The sequence below is a fragment of the Paroedura picta genome, chromosome 13 (genome assembly GCF_049243985.1).
Source record: "Paroedura picta isolate Pp20150507F chromosome 13, Ppicta_v3.0, whole genome shotgun sequence".
NCBI lineage: Eukaryota > Metazoa > Chordata > Lepidosauria > Squamata > Gekkonidae > Paroedura > Paroedura picta.
In genome coordinates, this window is record NC_135381.1 from 22,504,034 (window position 1) to 22,522,606 (window position 18,573).

Sequence of the window (18,573 nt, forward strand, 5' to 3'; positions counted from 1 at the left end):
TTCAAAGGCTGCCTCGGAATGACAAAAGGGTTGTGTGGGTGGGTGCGGTTGATAAATGCAACACTGTCACCCTCTTCTCATTTACTATCCTGAGTTTGGTTTTTTTCTAGGGGGAGGACAGGGACTTCTAAAAACAGAGTGGCTTGACAGTCTCAAAACAGAATAGCTAATAGAGGAGAAAGTTTTTTAAAAGGTGGGGGGCTGAACCATCAAGAATATTTCTTATACAAGCTCTGCAGACGTTATGCAGTACCTGGTGCAGTAACTAGTCATTTCTACATAATTGTCACAGAAATTTTGCACCCTGGGTCCAAGGGATTGGCATCAAGTCAGCGAGGAGCTTTTAAAGGACTACAGCTGCAATTCAATGCCTGACACTCTTGTTCAAAAACTGGCTATGCAAACTCTCAGCTGCCTTATTTTATAAGCTTCCAGGGTTCCCACTGCTGCCCTCAGCAGTTTTGAATGGCCAAAATCCCACATCCAGCCTGTACTTAAACATCTCAGCAGGCTCCCAGTTGAATTCTAGATCAAGCTTAAGGTTTTGATAATTACCTTCAAGGCCATAGACGGTCTGGGCCCAGTGTGCCTGAGAGACCGTCTCTCTGCCTATACCCCCAAAAGAGCCCTAGGGTCCACCACCGCCAACTGGCTGATGATCTCTGCCCCCCAAAGAAGCATGTCAGACCTCAACAAGGACCAGAGCCTTCTCTGTCCTGGCCCCCAAGCTCCCTAAAAAGAGGGCCCTGTCCGAACTCCCACAATTCCTCAGGGCCTGTAAAAGGGAGCTCCTCCACCAGGCATTTGGTTGAGGCTGACCAACCCAACTACATCCACTTTTCTGCCCCCCCCCCCCCGACACTCCCTCCATGACCTGAACCAAACTGACCTCCCTAGGGGTTCTTGCTAAGCTGTTGTTAAAGTTGTTGCTCAACTGAATTTGCTGTAATATTCTATTAATTTTAGAACCACTGCTGGAATTGCTGCTGATATGTTGTGTTGTGATTGTGATGTATGTTCACAATGTTTCATGTAAACTGCCCTGAGCCTTATGGGAGGGCAGCATAGAAATCTAAGTGAATGAATGAATGAGTGATATTTTGTGTATGTTAGGCATGTATAAAAAATTAGGTATTAGACTCTGCCTTTTCTTTTGCCTTCCTGGAGATATTTCATGACGGAAGAGAATTTTAACCACAGTCAGTGGGTTGAATGATATTTGTATTTGTATATTTGTGCCCAGTGGCTCCTGGCCGGAATGCTGGCATTGGAGAGCACTGTCCTTCCCCCCCCCCCGGAATTCTCCTCTATATCCCCCCCATTGTTTCTGCCTCATATTGATTTAGTTTATCCCTTATTCCTTCCCCCTCACCTGTTCTTTCCACACCAGTTTTACCCTGATGTTTTTCCCCCTGTAAGCCAATTTTGAGTTAATTTTTTCCTTGTACATAATGTGTCCATTTTCTCCATTGTCATTAATCCATTCCATCTCCTTTGCCATCCTGAAAACCCGCAGTTTCTTGTTAACTTTTTAAAGCTGCACTACATTACTGATATATCAATTCAGTGTTGTAATGCTAGTTTAAGCAGGTTCTTTGAATTCCGTTCGCTTTCAAAACAAGTCTCCAGCTCCTTTCCTTTTCTCTTACATCTCTGCAAGGAAATATACTAGAAGCTATAAAGCAGGGGTAGTCAACCTGTGGTCCTCCAGATGTCCATGGACTACAATTCCCATGAGCCCCTGCCAGCAAATGCTGGCAGGGGCTCATGGGAACTGTAGTCCATGGACATCTGGAGGACCACAGGTTGACTACCCCTGCTTTAAAAGAAAGGGCTAGGAATTCAGAGACATCTACCGCACCAGAAGCGTTATGCCGCGCTGCTGCCTGATTTTTGGCTCAGAGCTAGTTGTCCCAATTTCCCCCAAAACTGCACAGGGAGCATTTGGCCCACTTGCCCCCCCCCTATCTGCTCCTCATTTTTACTCCCACAAGAGGTAGCTGGTGGACAGGAAGTGGAAACTTCCCACCAGTATTTTTTTCTTTTTTTGGCTTGTCAGTCATCGTCACATGGCATAAAATCCCTCTAATCTTCCAGCGCCATTTTCTCACCTTTGAACACACACACCCAGCCTGAAATCAATGTTAAAATAAAAAGTTTAAATAAACAGCGTCTACATAAAAACAACCATGTGGAAAATCCTTGTGGCAGTCTCACCGATCCAGAGCAGTGCATCAGGGCGGTGTGAGGCCTGTTTTATTTATAAGGAGGTGTTATTGTGTAATAACTTCAGAGAAGGAAAGAGCCCGTGATGGGGATTGATCTTAGGAAGGGCTGAAGTGAATGAAGCAGGGAGAGGAGATCACCTGTGCGCCGTGGTTCCCCCCTCCCCACAACTTTCCATCCGTTCTTGAGAGAGCCGCAGCGTCAGCCAAGAGGAAACTTTGCTTTGTCTGGGCTTCGCGTGTGTCTCGGGCTCTGTCCTTGTCGTTCACTTCACAACAATTTATCTCTATCCACGGTAGCCTTGAAGCATGTTTTGACCATGCCCACAGTGCAAGCACTTCAATTAAGCCATTCCCTAAAGGTTCAGTATATGAATACTACCATTTGAAAAATATAAAGGCCGGGAGGATTCGTTGTGACACCACTGATGAAGCTGCCAATTATGTAAGCACCCTCTCCTGAAAATCCTCATTATTGCAGGCGCATGCAGAAATAAATAAACTGACTTCACAAGGATGAAATGCAGAGGAAAGGTAGACTGTAGGCAAAAGAACTGTACTCAAATTTCAAAGCTTGTAGATCAACTGGCAAGAAATCAGGAGCATGTGGAAAAGCCCCTACAGACCTGATTTTCAAATGGGAGTAGTGGGTGGGTGAAACGTATCCCAAAGAAAAACATCACCGTATGTATTCATTTTTCTATCTATCATTTAAATCTTTACTAGGTTCCAATCGTTTCCAAAGGCAGTCCAAAGCCACTGATAGAATCACAATTCAATAAACCACATTTTGTGACTTGTCACAGCTGATAAATTGCAAGCAATTTCCAAAATACAGCTCTTTACACCATCCTCCCTTTTATACTATGCCCTTAACTCTTCTACAACAGGAATGAACAATCATGAAGGTTAAACACACAAGGCAGTCCCCCAAACTGCAGCTAAGTATTGAGTTTTCCCACCTGCTATTAATAATTTCTCTACTCCTGTAAGCATTTTATTTAATCATTTATTTATATATCCTACTTTTCTCCCCCATGGTGATTCCTAGCACCTTACGATATCACTCGCCCTTCTGTTTTATCCTCACAACAACCCATGTGGTAGACCGACTTTCTCAAGATCCCCCAGAAAGCTTCTGGGATTTTGGAGGATTTGAAGCTAGGTCTGACATTGACCACTGAGGGACACACAGCTCTCTGCCATAAGGAAAGTATATCAACTGAGTTGTAGGACATACTATGGAGGAATATGGATATTTACATTAACACCATTTTTGATGGCCAATTCAATGCCTCTGATTCACTTCAGAGAAAGGAAGGGATTTTAGGAAGCAGATATCCAGACAATTGAATGGTGAATGTTCGCTAAGTGGTCAGTCAATTGATTGTCTATGTAGTCAAAACCAAGATAGCCCTTGTCTTTGATTCCAAGATTAGTCTACAGAGCTCAGTGGCTTAAAATAGCATAACTTTGCTTAGGATGGTATGGCACTGCTATTTTTCTTGGAGTTGCTGTTATATTCCCCTTTTTCATAGCACCATTCTTTTAAATTACAGATTTTTAGCTGACTGGCTTTTATTTTGGTGGTCCAGCATAAACCCCAGAAAAAACAACAACAATGTATTCCTAAAATGGTCCTCTTGGAGAAGGGCTCTGGACAGACAGCTGCTGTTATTGGTTGGTATCTGTTGCCCTGAAAAATCATTTATAAGTCTCCTTAAACTGCTGGCTAGCTTATTTCTGTAAGTGGCATCTGCTTTCCTATTGGAAAATGGTATTCTCCTGCGCACTTTGTGGTTTTATATGGATTTTTTATTATTGTAAACCACCTTGAGTATTGGGTTTTGGAAAGAAATATGGTTTGCAACCAGGTTTTAATACATACGAAAACTTGGGATGCTGCAAAAGAGTTAACAGGCAGAATACATTAAGCAAAATAAGTTGAAGGATGGAAATGCACATTCTGATTTGCACAATCACTGCAAGTTGCAGACTCAAGGCACAGGATTCTCCATTTTTAAAACAAATGAAGCCAGTGCGAGGCCTAGTTTTTATCTCGGCCTTCTGTGCGAACAAACTTCTGGCCTGTTCCAGGCACTGACTACACTTCTCATCTCTGCTGTATCTACTTTTCCCATCATCCACTGCAGGAATAGCCAGCAGCAAAATCAAAGGGACTTGGCAGGCTCTCAGTCTGGATAATGCCGGAGAATACCCAATAATTGGCAAATCCACTGCACATCTCTGTTTGCAGAGGTTTACTGCATGGCTATTTTTATACTTAGAAAGACAAAAGCAAAATACTGGTTTGAACTGTAGCTATCAGTTTTGTTGCTAATATTCAACCCTGAGGACTAATCTTGTCCTGATGGATCAAGCAACAAGAATCCTCCCCTTAAAAGGAACTATTTTGCTGCTTGCTTTTATTTGCACAAATGCAGAAATGATGCAGACCTTTTGCTACCAATAGCCTTGCTTGCCTTTTGCAAACTGTGTTGTTGGACCCTCATGGATTAGAATGCTAGGGAAGGAAACGCTCTTTAAAGGGTCAGCATAGATGGGGAGAATGTAGCATCCTGGTTCACACTGGATCCATCCAGTTCTTCTGCTCCACAGCCATTACAAGAGTGTGCTGTTTGCCTATCTAGGACTTCAGATAAGGGGGGGGAGGAGGAACCACCGAGGTTGGTTCTATCATAATGGTTCCATTCCAAGAAATGCAAATTTGCTGGACAAGTACTTGAAGGTGACAACTAGACAGGAGGGAAACAAAGGTAGCCAAATCTCTTTACTGTTCATATACAAGCACAAGAAATTATGCAGGCTGAGTACCAAAAATTGAGGATTAGTTTTTATGAGGACCAAAAGACAAATCATAGCACAGTATACAAGCTTTTGAGGTTTCCAGAACTTTTTATCAGGATAAAACAGTAGCTCCTTAAAGACAAACAACATTTTATTCAAGCATGAGTTTATGTGAATCAGAGCTGCTGTCATCAGATACACTGGACTGTAAATCCATATGGCTGATATGGATTTAATATTGATTATTCGTGTCGATTTTAAATAGCTTTAGACTGTTTCAGGAACCTGTTTTTGGTAAAAGGGGTATGTGTGGGTTAATCTAATAACAGTAATTACTGAACATATGAACACATATTACAGTTTTATACTAGTTAGTGCCTTGATCCATCAAAGATCAGTACTGTCTACTCTGACTGACAGCAGCCCTTCGGGTTTTCAAGAGGATTTTCAAACTCGTAATTAACATGTAGCATGGGATTAAAGATTATACTGCTTCTCTTGTAGCACTGGAGCATACCTGGTTCATTTAAATGATCAAAATCATGTGTATATGTGTATATATTTTGCAACATTATTGACTAAATAAGCTTTGGAAGAAGGAAGACATGACTATTTCAAAAGTAGTTTACATTCTCCTTTTAAATAAAAATAATTGTGGTCACTAGGGATTCTAGCCTCCAGGTGAGATCTGAGGATCCCCAGGAATTATATAGAGCATCACACTACAGAGATTGGTTTCCCTAAAGAAAATCGATGCTTTGGTGGGTAAGCTCTATGACATTGTACACTGCTGAGGTCTCTGTCCTCCCCAGACTCCATCATCAAATCTCTAGGAGTTTCTCAACCTACCCACCCACCCCATCCCTGCCAGTGGCCGGGGGGACCCAGTGGTCACTACTGTGAACATCTGAAATCAAGGGAAAATAGACTGGAGTAAACAACCCATTTTGAGGGTATTTATGGGGCATCTGGCCTGCAAAACACACAGTTAAGCTGATCTCATTCCCCCTTTTTTTTCTCCAGGGCTGGCCAACCTCCCAAAGCCTCCTGCCATTTAATTTCTGGCAGCATAAGAAATTAAACAGCAGAACGCTTGGTGAAGCTGCCCACCCTTGGAGAAAAAAAATAATTTCTGGCAGCTTTGCCCTGACCTGGATAGTCCAGGCAAGCCCAATCCTGTCCGCTCAGCCGAGTCAACCCTGGCTAGTATTGGGAGACCCTTCGAGAACTTGGGTGGTCTCCAAGGAATACTAGGGGTCATAATGCAGAGGCAGGAAATGACAAACGACCTCTGAACATCCCTTGGATCTCCTGGCTACACTAAACACACCATACAATCTTTCAATCTGCATAGACCTGACCACTGCAGGCAAGAAGAACAGCCTACTTTGCTATGAGGCAATGACATCATGAGGGTGAAGCCTGCAATAAAACGTAGCTTGACCAAAGAAGTAGCTTGGCCTAAGGAAACATTAAAAGGCCTCCTAAAATGGAAAGTGAATGAAGTAATTGCGCATGGGTTTAATTCACATAGGAATATCCGTGAGTCTCTGTTATGTGCATTCTTGACTACAAACCTGGGTTCGTTGCCACACAACATGTTACAAGGGTCTTACGTGTAAGGGTCCACTTCATGCCCATTGGAGTACACGCCCATTACATTTTCCCGATTTGTTTCTTACAGGTATGGATGCTTTTCTCAAAGAATGATTTTTGTCCTCCAACCTCAGATATCAGGAGAGGCTTCAATAAATTTGCCCCAGGGGCTTTGGTTTCATTAGTAAAGAGACCAAGGAGGTCAAGGGGGATTTTAAATCTTGGCAAGTATGCAGTGCGTTGTAAATATTTTTTGCAAAAAGATCTTCTCAAGAGAGTTGCTTGAAGCATAGTCAGGTCTGACTAATAATGCTTATAGACTGATAACTTTTTTAAAAGGGGAAGGCTGTGTCATATGGACCCACAAAATAAACTCCTAGCCACCCCAAATGAGTTGGCCCAGAAGCTTTCTCTAATGGTTGTGGAGCACCATTTGTCTGCTACGGCTTCTAGTATTAAAAGACACATAGCTAAAATAATTCTGTTTGGATCAAGCTTTGTTATTTAGGTGTCCCTCTGCCTTCCATGTCTGCTCAATATAATAATACGTTCCCCTCTACTTGACAATGTCAACAGATAGAATCATAGAATCATAGAATAAAAGGGTTGGAAGGGACCTCATGGGTCATCTAGTCCAACCCTCTGCACTATGCAGGGCACTCACATCCCAATCACTCATCCACTGTAACCTGCCGCCCCCTTAAGCTTTCACAGAATCAGGCTCTCTGTCAGATGGCTATCTAGCCTCTGTTTAAAAATTTCCAAAGAGGAAGAACCCACCACCTCCCGAGGAAGCCTGTTTCACCGAGAAACAGCTCTAACTGTCAGGGACTTCTTCCTGATGTTTAGACGGAATTTCTTTTGAATTAATTTCATCCCATTCGTTCTGGTCTGTCCCTCTGGGGCAAGAGAGAACAATTCTGCTCCATCCTCCATATGGCACCCTTTTAAATACTTGAAAATGGTTATCAGATCCCCTCTCAGTCGTCTCCTCTCTAGGCTAAACAGACCAAGCTCCCCCAACCTCTGTGTACCTCTGTTTCTTTTTCCTTCAGGTTGAGCCAACCATGATACCAGAAGTACCATCTAACAGTAGAAATAGTATCATAGTTTTTAAAACATTTAAAAATGTTTCAATTAAAACCAGAATACATCTACAGACTCCAAATCTTCCATCTGCTTGAATGAGGTGAACAAGGTAAATTCACCTGCAACATGCCAATAGCAGATACCCCACCCTGTGCCATATCATAAACTGCATCTGAAACCTCTCCTCAGATGCAAATATGCCTGCCCTGTGATGTTGAGGTGGAAGGGGGGAGACCACCATTAAGAAATTCTACCTCCCCTACATAAAAAGCCATATATTGTAAAGAACCAATTGGAGTCAAGGTTGTTATGCTAACCCATGAGGTGCTAGATTACCACACGTGGAGATAAGCCTTTGGATTTTCCAAAACCGATTTCAAACTGTATGACTCCTGCTGCCACCTGAAATAATGCAGCCCAGAAATTTACCACCTCACTCTAATGTATAGAAGAAGAAGCTCCTGGGGAAATATAAAAGTAGAAGAAGGGCCCTATGGCAGGGGTAGTCAACCTGTGGTCCTCCAGATGTTCATGGACTACAATTCCCATGAACCCCTGCCAGCAAACGCTGGCAGGGGCTCCTGGGAATTGTAGTCCATGAACATCTGGAGGACCACAGGTTGACTACCCCTGCCTTATGGGACCAAATCAATGGCCCGTTTATTCCAGCATCCTGTTTCCTCACACTGGCCAACCCATAATCATACCTTGGATGGCTCACAAGGAAGTGCACAGAGACTCTCAAACGCCCCTTCCCTTTGCTTACCCACCAGCAACTGGTGCACTGGCTTTGAACATGGTGGTCTCATACCAAGGCTAAGACCCACTGGCAGATCTTTCCCCTGTGACTCTGAAAACATTTCACTGGGATTCCTTAAAATGGAGTCAGCTGCAATATAGCGGCCTTTTTCTTCCCTTTTGCAAATTGTCGTCCCCCCCTCCCACCCCGAGGCATCATCCTTGGCTGCAGTTTGCCGATGTGAGAACTCTCTAGAAAGATCTGATTGTGAGACGTGCGCTACAGCAGCCCACGCACTCCTCGGCAGCTTCCACAGACTTAATCCGCTCCGTTCCTGATTACGGATCAGCAACTCTGTGGCCGGCCCTGGCTGCCCAGCCTCGAATCCTCCGTGCTCCAGCTCAGCAGGGTAATTGCTATGCATCAAGGCTCACAGCAAGCCAAGGAAACCGTTGAAATGGAACAAGAAATAAACTTCCAATTAGCAAGCCTAGATGGAGAAGGAATCGTTCTCCTCAAGCTCTCAGAAAGCCAGGTGAAGCCCAGGATTGTTTTAAACAGCTCAGGGTGATGTACAAGGATGTCACACACGCACAGAGATATTTTTTAGGCAGAGATATTTTCAAATGTTCACCCCATCATATAAAGAATTTGCTTGCCTCTAACAGGAAACAGAATTAGGTCTTTCAGTTCCTAGCAATGTCAATTTCTACACACAAAAACTGCAAACCAAAAATGATTGTTGCGGTCATTTATTGTGGTGCAAACAAAGCGCTATCTTTTCTAATAACTTCCCTTCAACCTACTTATTACCCTTTGGTGATACAAAGTATTTTACAGGCTAAAAGGTGCTGCCGGAGGGGGGGGGGAATGATGTGGCAGCTGTACAACTGGTGACTGTAACTCTTTAAGCTGCAAACGGAGGAAGTCACCAGCACTGTGCTCATATTCAGTGTTACATTTAGAATATGAGTTCATGGGAGTTCCAACAAAGGGCATGTTGTCTGTTTTCATCCCTGCAGCTGGCAAAAGCCTGCATGGACCTCTTGCCAGATCTTCTTAATGGCCAGCCTGCCTTCCACTGACTAGCCTGGGTTCTTCTGGCCAATGTAGGCCTTTGGAAAACACCCATTAGTTCTGGCCTAATTCAGCCTGAAGAAAAGAACCACAAACACGTAAAGAGAGAGCATCTCTCATCCTAATGATCCGTTATTTTATTCTCAACAAGGAGTTATTACCAAAATACGGATAATATTTTCACCCCGCACTTCCTACAGAAGGTCCAGGCTGGTATAATCAGCTGTCCTCTTTTAACATTGCTTTAGGATGCTTTGGGCTGATCCTGCGTTGAGCAGGGGGTTGGACTAGATGGCCTGTATGGCCCCTTCCAACTCTATGGTTCTGTGAACATCTCAGCAACCTCATGAGAGGTTAAGCTGACAGATGGTGTCTAACTGAAGGTCACTTAAGTGAACAAGTTGAGGAGAGAGTGCTTGAACCCACTGGAACTATTACATCACACTGGTTACCTATGAAATGCCAAAAGGGCACTAGCCCATACATTTTTTTTTTTACTTGCCCACCTGCTTGAATATATCAGACTAAGATGAAGGCGCACTTATGCACCAGAGCTTTATAGATATACCCATTTTCACAAGCCTGCCTGACCACACATCGCCACGTATATCCCCTGAGTCACACCATTGGTTCGTCTAGCTCAGGGGTAGTCAAACTGCGGCCCTCCAGATGTCCATGGACTACAATTCCCAGGAGCCCCCTGCCAGCATTCGCTGGCAGGGGGCTCCTGGGAATTGTAGTCCATGAACATCTGGAAGGCCGCAGTTTGACTACCCCTGGCCTAGCTCATTATTGTCTGCTCTCTGTGGTATTTGCTCTCCATGGTCTCTGGCAAGTAAGAATCACACATTACTATTTGACATATAGATCACTTTGGAGAGGATACAGATCTTCAGATATCAGGGTCCAGTGCAATAGAAACCTAGTCATATTAGTGGTATCAACGGATAGCAGTGGTCAGCTGAAGACACAGTGGGTTGAACCTTGGATCTTCTATGTTCCAGGCAGATGCATTACCACCAAGCCATGAGCCCTCCAAAACTTGCTTTATACAAAGCCAAACCATTGATCCATCCAGGCCAAACATTCATCTGCTCTCCAGGGCCTGCACATGACCCCTGATAACATTTCTGAGCCACATCCCCTCCCCTACGAGACAGAAGATCAAAACAGAGAGGAGGTACTTACCGATGTGTATAAGTATCCTTCACTGTTCATTGCCAAGTACAACTTTGTTTGAACACCTTGAATCGCCACCACTCGTAAACCCACAGGTATGAGGTTAAACAAAGCTGCAGCAAACCAAATAAAGAAAATTAATTTCTTTATGCTTCAACAACATCATTGCATTTTTCCATCAAGGGCCATGGGCAGGGTTTTTTACATTTAAATTCCCTCTTCCATCGGTCACATGAGCTTGAGTATTCAAATAACTCATTTCAAAAACAGCAAGTATAAGAAAATATTCTCCCTCAAGCACTCTTGTTAGCCATTTGCTTTTTTTTTTTTTTTAGTAAACGTTTTGTTATCACTTTTGCAGTGCCGAAGCATACCTCTGAACGGCTTGATGTAGAATTGTAAACCTCGAGCCACAAAGGAAAAGCAGAGTACAAATATTTTAATTAATAAATAAACTCACTTTGGGAGGCAGGGAAGAATGCTGCAAATCCTTGACCATCATCCCTCGCAGCTACCTAACCCAATTTCCATCTTCTTTAGAAGAAGTTGGTTCTTATATGCTGCTTTTCTCTACCCGAAGGAGGCTGAAAGCAGCTTACAGTCACCTTCCCTTTCCTCTCCCCACAAGAACCACTGGGCTTCAGTATGAGTTAATCCAGGGGTAGTCAAACTGTGGCCCTACAGATGTCCATGGACTACAATTCCCAGGTCGATCCCTGTGAGGTGGCTGAGGCTGAGAGAGCCCTAATATCGCTGCTCGGTCAGAACAGTTTTATCAGTGCCGTGGCAAGCCCAAGGTCACCCAGCTGGCTGCATGTGGGGGAGTGCAGAATCAAACCCAGCATGCCAGATTAGAAGTCCGCACTCGTAACCACTACACTACATTACTTATGAAAGGATAAGAATATCAAAGTTCTATATTTTTTCCTTTAGGTCCAGACAACTATGACCAGGTATGTAAGTATAAAGTGCCATCAAGTTGCAACTGACTTGTGGTGACCCCATCAAGGAACTTTCCAGGCAAGTGAGGAGCAGTGGTGGTTTGCCATGGCCTCCCTCTGCAGAGTCTTCCTTGGTGGTCTCCTTTCTAAGTACTGACCCTGCTTAGATTCTAAGATTTGATAAGATTGGGCTCTGTCTTGGTAGTTTCTCTCCAGGACAGATATGAGAGGTATGAGAACTTTGTGTTGATTCATTTGCAAGGCTGTGTTGTGCCTTTATAAACCTAGACTGACTTTGCCTGCCTTATTTGGTTGAGGTTGATCCAAACCACCACTTCCCACTGGCCCCCCCAAGCCTCTCTCCAACAATCATTACAGATCTACCCAAACCACTGGGCCTCAGTATGAGCTAATCAATGTTCCTAGTATTCTACAATGTTCATTACTATCACTATCTTGTTGTTATTGTCACTGTTGTTACCACATCACTATAAACTGAGTTAATTGTATTGTTCCCGTTTCATGTAAACCGCCCCGAGCCTTCGAGGAGGGCGGTATATAAATAAAAAATTTAAAAAATAAATAATTATCATTTGTTTCTCAGGACTCCATTTGCCCCCATCCAGGAACTGGTCAGTACTACAACAGCTTCAGCAAGCTGACCCCATTATGTACCAGACTGACTCCTGGGCCCTACACTTCACTGTCCATTGCAGGCTGAAAATACTAGAACTGTATAGTAAGCCAGGAAATAGACCAGAAAAGTAAGCTCTCGGTATCCAATATATAACGCTGAACATGGTCATAGAGTGCAAATCGAAAAATCTGCATAATGGAGTTGTTTAGAAATTACATAGTTGCTTTTGAAAAGGGAGAAACCCAGAATTTCAAGGGAAAAAATGAAAACCTGTAAAAATAAGAATGTTTTTTTAAAAAAACAAACAAACAACAAATCAACAACCCCAAACTGCAGAAGCACAAACATCACAAGTTGGGCAAAAAAGACAGACAGAAATGGAATGAAATACGGATTGAGATCTCACAATGGAACATGGGAAGACGGAAGAAGAGAAGAGGAAGTAGGGGGCAATCATCTTGGCTTTGAGAAACAGAACAAAAAAAGAGACATGGACTGGCAGATCTCGCCAAGATGGGTAAATTGACATTAATGGTTAATGGAAAATCAGAAGAAGCCTTTCAGGAACAATGGGGTCCTTACCTGAACTATTAAAAAAAGTAAAATAGATGGGGAAAGGAGTGGGTTCTAATATGATTAGACTCTAAACAATTGCTGCACCAATGTTTATTATATGTATCTACTCTATTTCTATCTTTTCTGTAAAAATAAAAATCTATTTTAAAAAAGAGACATGGTTGTCAATAACTCTCACTATGTTGGGGGGGGGAGTAAATGGTCATGGAGGGGAGGGACAAAGTCTGCTGCTTCCTTTAACCAACAGAGACCATCGAGGGCAGGTTTATCAACACTCTGATAGTACCCTGTATCATGTACTTTTCCTTTCTTAAGTGTGAGAAACAAGAACAGAGTCTTCCTTGTGATGGTGCTACAGCTGAGGAATAATCTTCCCAGAAGTATTTATCCTGCATTCCCTCCTTTATCTTTTAAGTGCTTTTTAAGAATTTTTAATTAATTTTTAAATTAAACAATCCTCTATAGCTTTTGAGTTCCAGAAAAAACATCTACTTCTGCTTCACTGACTATGCTAAAGCCTTTGATTGTGTAGAGCACAACAAATTGTGGCAAGTTCTTAAAGAGATGGGAATACCAGAGCATCTTATCTGTCTCTTGAGAAACCTATATGCAGGTCAAGAAGCAACAGTGAGAACTGAACATGGATTGGTTCAAAATTGAGAAAGTTCAGCAACGCTGTATACTGTCGCCTTGCCTATTTAACTTGTATGCGGAGCACATCATGAGAAAGGCGGGGTTAGATGAGTCACAAATTGGGATCAAGATTGCAGGGAGAAATATCAACAACCTCAGATATGCAGATGATACCACTCTAATGGCAGAAAGCGAAGAGGAACTAAAGAGCCTCTTGATGTACGTGAAGGAGGAGAGTGCAAAAGTTGGCTTGAAACTCAACATCAAGAAAACTAAGATCATGGCATCCAGCCCTCTCAATTCCTGGCAATAGATGGGGAAGAAATGGAAGTAGTGACAGATTTTATTTTCCTGGGCTCCACGATCACTGCAGATGGGGACTGCAGCAAAGAAATTAAAAGACGCCTGCTCCTGGGGAGGAAAGCTATGGCAAATCTAGATACCATCCTAAAAAGCAGAGTACCCTGACAACAAAAGAGCGTATAGTCAAGGCTATGGTCTTCCCAGTTGCAATGTATGGCTGTGAAAGTTGGACCATAAGGAAGACTGAGCGTCAAAGAATTGAGGCTTTTGAACTCTGGTGCTGGAGAAGACTCTTGCGAGTCCCTTGGACGGCAAGTCGAACAAACCGGTCAGTCCTAGAGGAGATCAGCCCTGACTGCTTGTTAGAAGGTCAGTTCGTGAAGATGAAACTCAAATAGTTTGGCTACCTCATGAGAAGGAAGGACTCCCTGGAGAAGAGCCTAATGCTGGGAGGGACTGAGGGCAAAAGAAGAAGGGGATAACAGAGAATGAGATGGCTGGATGGAGTCATTGAAGCAGTCGGTTCGAACTTAAATGGACTCGGGGGAACGGTAGAGGACAGGAAGGCCTCTTCCAATGAAAGTCATGCAATTTCATTTGGATTTCTCCACGGCGTTTATCAGTGCCAAAGAAGCAGGCCCCACAGAGACAGAATCATACAGACTCCACACCAGCGGCTGCATTATTATGACTCTGGAGCTCTTCCTTTGGGAGCATATTTGCAAAGATAGTTTTACAGGATTAGATATTTTGCCTCATTGGATCCTCCAGTGAATTATGGTCTGATGGTCACAGGCACATTTAGCTGGATGTTTATCAGCAGAGGGAGATGGGAGGGAGATGGGGACAAAAATCCTTTTTGGGACACAAACTTCATTCTGACGGGTTTGCAATGTAGATGGTTTCGTTTTATTTCAAGTGATGATGGAGTGAGGGGGTGAGAAACGTTTTCCTGTCAGAGAATAAAAATCAAAACAAATTCTAGAGCACAGCAAAGAAGCTCTCCAGATCTCCATGGAGACACCATTTGGACAGGGTTTTCCCCCCTCCCAGACTACCTCCTCTAGTTTATTTAGTTTTCAAGTGTTTTTCTGTGCCTCTCCTCCAGGGCCAACAGTAAACATGCATACCATGCTAGTGTTGCTTCAGCTCCACCTGTCTCTCTCTCTCTCTCTCTCACACACACACACACATAACCCCTTGAAAAACCTCTGTTGCTTTCCAAAGGCTATTTGTGTGGCCTAGGAGGTTCAGCAAACATCACCATTCCCAGGAGGGAGATACTCACTGTAGGTGCTCTCCTCCTCCTTCGTGCCATCGATAGTCCCATCTGCTTGCAGCTGCAAGTGGTATCCTTGCCGGCTGTACAGCTTTGTCACAATGCCTTTAAGCTGTGGCTCTGCAAGCAAAGAGACAGGTTGAAAGACTAAGGTGGGAGCCCAAAGTCTAGCATTCTGTGATTTTCTGTATGGGGGGGAGGTTGTTTTTTTTAAAGAAGTGTCTTTACATCTTTTGAGAAGGACGAGCAACATTCGAACGCTGACAGCTGCGTGCTTAGGCTGTAGATTGAAACAGGAGCTTGAAGAGAAGCTGCCATGCATGAGCCTACTTCAGCTGATTTGAGAAATACAGGTCATTTTCAGCACAAAGACCCAAACACAAAAAACCTCTAGCAAGTGAGTCAAAATTCTAGCCGTGCATTAATTACATGGCTCAGGGAGCTAAGTTTGATCTTCATTAAGATTAGAAATCCGTCAGCAAAGAGAACATCCTGCGTTTTAATGAGCTGAGATTTGTCAAAGGTAGAAAAAAAAATTAGGGAAGGGGGAGAGATCTGCTGAAAAAGGAAGAATAAAATTAAATGCCAATCAAGAGCCGAGCTGAAAGGAATGGTTAGTGCCACTGGAGGGCTAACAAAGAGCATAAAGAGACAGAAGCAATAAAATGTACATTGGAGAGGAAAAGAAATGGGTTAGCATCACAGCAATACTGAGATTATACACAGGCAGAGAGGGGGGGGCGTTATGCAGAATGTCAGAGGTTTAGGGAATATTGGCGTTCACAGAAAATGTTGAAAAAGTCTGAAAGCTGGAGAATGCTGATCGTCAACATTTTCTTCAGTGTTCTTCAGCCGATTCTGTGAAGATTCAAGAGGGTGGCAGGTTACAGTGGATGAGCGATCGGGTTATGAGTGTCCCGCATAGTGCAGGACTAGATGACCCAGGCGGTCCCTTCCAACTCTACGTTTCGATGATTCTATGTTTCCAAACATTGTAGAAATGAGCATGTTTCGAAGGTGCAAGCAGAACAAGGTGGCACAATGTGGCCGTTTCACTTTGGAATGTAGTCAGGGGAAGCATCTTTCTGAATTCTCCCTGCTGAAAACTCCTTGCAAATAGAAAGCTAGCCCAACAAGGGGGCTAAACACCTTCTTCCCTGAAGTGGCTCTGTCTGGAGCAGTGGTTCTCAACCTTCCTAATGCCGTGACCCTTTAATGCAGTTCCTCATGTGGTGGTGACCCCCAACCATAAAATTATGCAAGTGTTCTTTCACAGAAATTAAACCGAAACTGACCGATGGCATGAAGATCCATTGTTCATGATTGTATATAAATTGTTAATTAAATATAAACTGGTGGGCGCCTTCAGGAGGAGCTGTAACAATGGCGCCCCCCTTTTGCCAAGCTGCTTGCCCTCTTGTGACCCCTATGAAAGGGTCGTTCGACCCCCAAAGGGGTCCTGACCCCCAGGTTGAGAACCACTGGTCTGGAGCATGTCTGTTTAACAGGGAAGCAGACTTAAGACTAGAACCATTCATTTAGAGTCCAAAATGAGGGGCAACATTCTATTGCCTTATTGCCCTGCAAGAACAGGTACGGCTACCAATATCCAGGCAGTGGCTGGAGATCTCCCAGAATTCCAAATGGTATCCAGACTACAAAGGTTATTCCCCTGAAGAAAAGGGCTACTTTGGACAGTGGACTATATGGCATTATAGCCCACTGAGTTCCCTCCTCCCCACAGGCTTCATTGCCCCAACCTCCAGGAATTTCACAGCACAGAGCTGGCAACACTAGGCAGGTCATGCCTAGCCTTGAATTATTACCAGTGTCTGTGTGTATGACACTATTTATCAAAACTGTAAGAGACAGAAGAAGAGCTGGTTTACAATTGCCTTCCCTTCCTTTTCCCACAACAGATACCCTGTGAGGTAGAGGAAGGGCTGAGAGAGCTCTGACAGAACTGTGATTGGCTGAGGGTCACCCAGCTGGCTGAATGTGGAGGACTGGGGAATCCTGATTAGAGGCTGCCGCTCCTCACTATTACTCCACGCTGTCTTTTGTCTGCAGTGCTCTAGGGCAGTGGTCCCCGTTTTATCACCAGGGACCGGTCAACACTTGACAATTTTACTGAGGCCCGGGGGGGTGGGATAGTCTTTTGCCGAGGGACGTCACCGCCGCATGAGCCCCTGCTCCTTTCTCGCCGGCGCCCCTGACTTCCTGCCACCCGCTGGGAGGCACTGCCAACAGCATCTGTGCAGTGCCACGCTGAGGGGGAGCCCCAGCCATGGTGGCCGCTGGAGAGCACCAAAAGTGAGCCAGCGGCAGAGTGGCAAGGCAGCCCCCGAGGCAGCAGCCAGGGAGGAGGACGAGGAGGAGCAGGGGCCCGGTACCGACTGATCCACAGACCGGTACAGGTCCCCGAACTGGGGGTTGGGGACCGCTGCTCTAGGGTATTTTGGAGGGTGGGGATGCAGACACTCCCAAGGGTGCCACCTTAATTTAGGGCATGCCAACTGAGAATTCTGTCGCATTTTCTTCAATCATCTCAGTGTTCTGTTGCTATGAAAATTGCAATTCTCTTGGAGTCCCATCAAAAACCCAGCCGTGCCACTTCTGTGAATGCACATGTGTGAGTGCAAATGCACACACTCGTTTGGAAACTAAAAGGTGCCAAATTCGTTTCTCAGGTTGAGAAATGAGCCACTGAATCTCACGATTTCAAGTAAAGAGCACTACCGCTGTTGTGGCAAGAGCAGTTTTCCAAGCAAGGAAAAGCAGCCTCAAGAAGAATCTCCGGAAGGGACAGTTCCTTCCAGAAAATGCCAACCAGCACCTATACCCCAGCCAGATTGACTTTGCGCTTCGAAATGGCTGTTTGCATCCTCTATGAGTCCCTCGGAGAAAGGGAACTGACCATACAGCGGCAGCCTGAGAAAAGCAACATTTCACAGGCATTCAAGAAGGAACAAAACAAAATGTTGGGCTGCATCCTACAAAAAGCCTCAAATGCAGACTGACAGCGATAAGCTTTTTTTTTTTGCTAATTTAGAGCCTCTTCATACAACCACACTATGCTTTGCAGGGCTCTTTAAACATACAAGTCAAAATGGAGGGAGATGCCAAGAAGGGAAGCCATCTCTCCTTTTCTGGAAAGTGCCAACAACAGTGCGAGAGGAGGCATGCAGCAGTGCTGAACGGCTTAATCCCCCCCCCCACCATCCTGCATGGCCACACTCTAAGTCAGGGTCCCACATGCAGCTATTAAGTCAGCTTATAAAGCTGCTGAGAGGTTCATGTTCTCTGCCTCGTCTCATCTGATGCTTTAAAGGCAGGGTAACATGGGATGCTAGGCACTCTATGGACAAAGCTCCCAGCATTTTTTAAAGAGCCTAAATTGAGATCTAGGCTGTGGTCTAAGGCAGGGGTAGTCAACCTGTGGTCCTCCAGATGTTCATGGACTACAATTCTGGCAGGGGCTCCTGGGAATT

The 18,573-nt window shown here is 44.3% G+C and overlaps 1 protein-coding gene across 6 annotated transcripts in view; it reads right to left on the reverse strand.

Moving 5' to 3' along the window:
- FGF13 (fibroblast growth factor 13) overlaps positions 1–18,573 on the reverse strand; it is a 177,653-nt gene that overhangs the window by 19,257 nt on the left and 139,823 nt on the right. For all 6 annotated transcript variants that reach the window (XM_077307983.1, XM_077307979.1, XM_077307980.1 and 3 more), the window contains 2 exons: positions 15,092–15,202; positions 10,723–10,826 (listed from right to left, as the gene is read on the reverse strand). In XM_077307983.1, the coding sequence (XP_077164098.1) occupies positions 10,723–10,826; positions 15,092–15,202 (215 nt within the window). The remainder of the gene's footprint in view (positions 1–10,722; positions 10,827–15,091; positions 15,203–18,573) is intronic.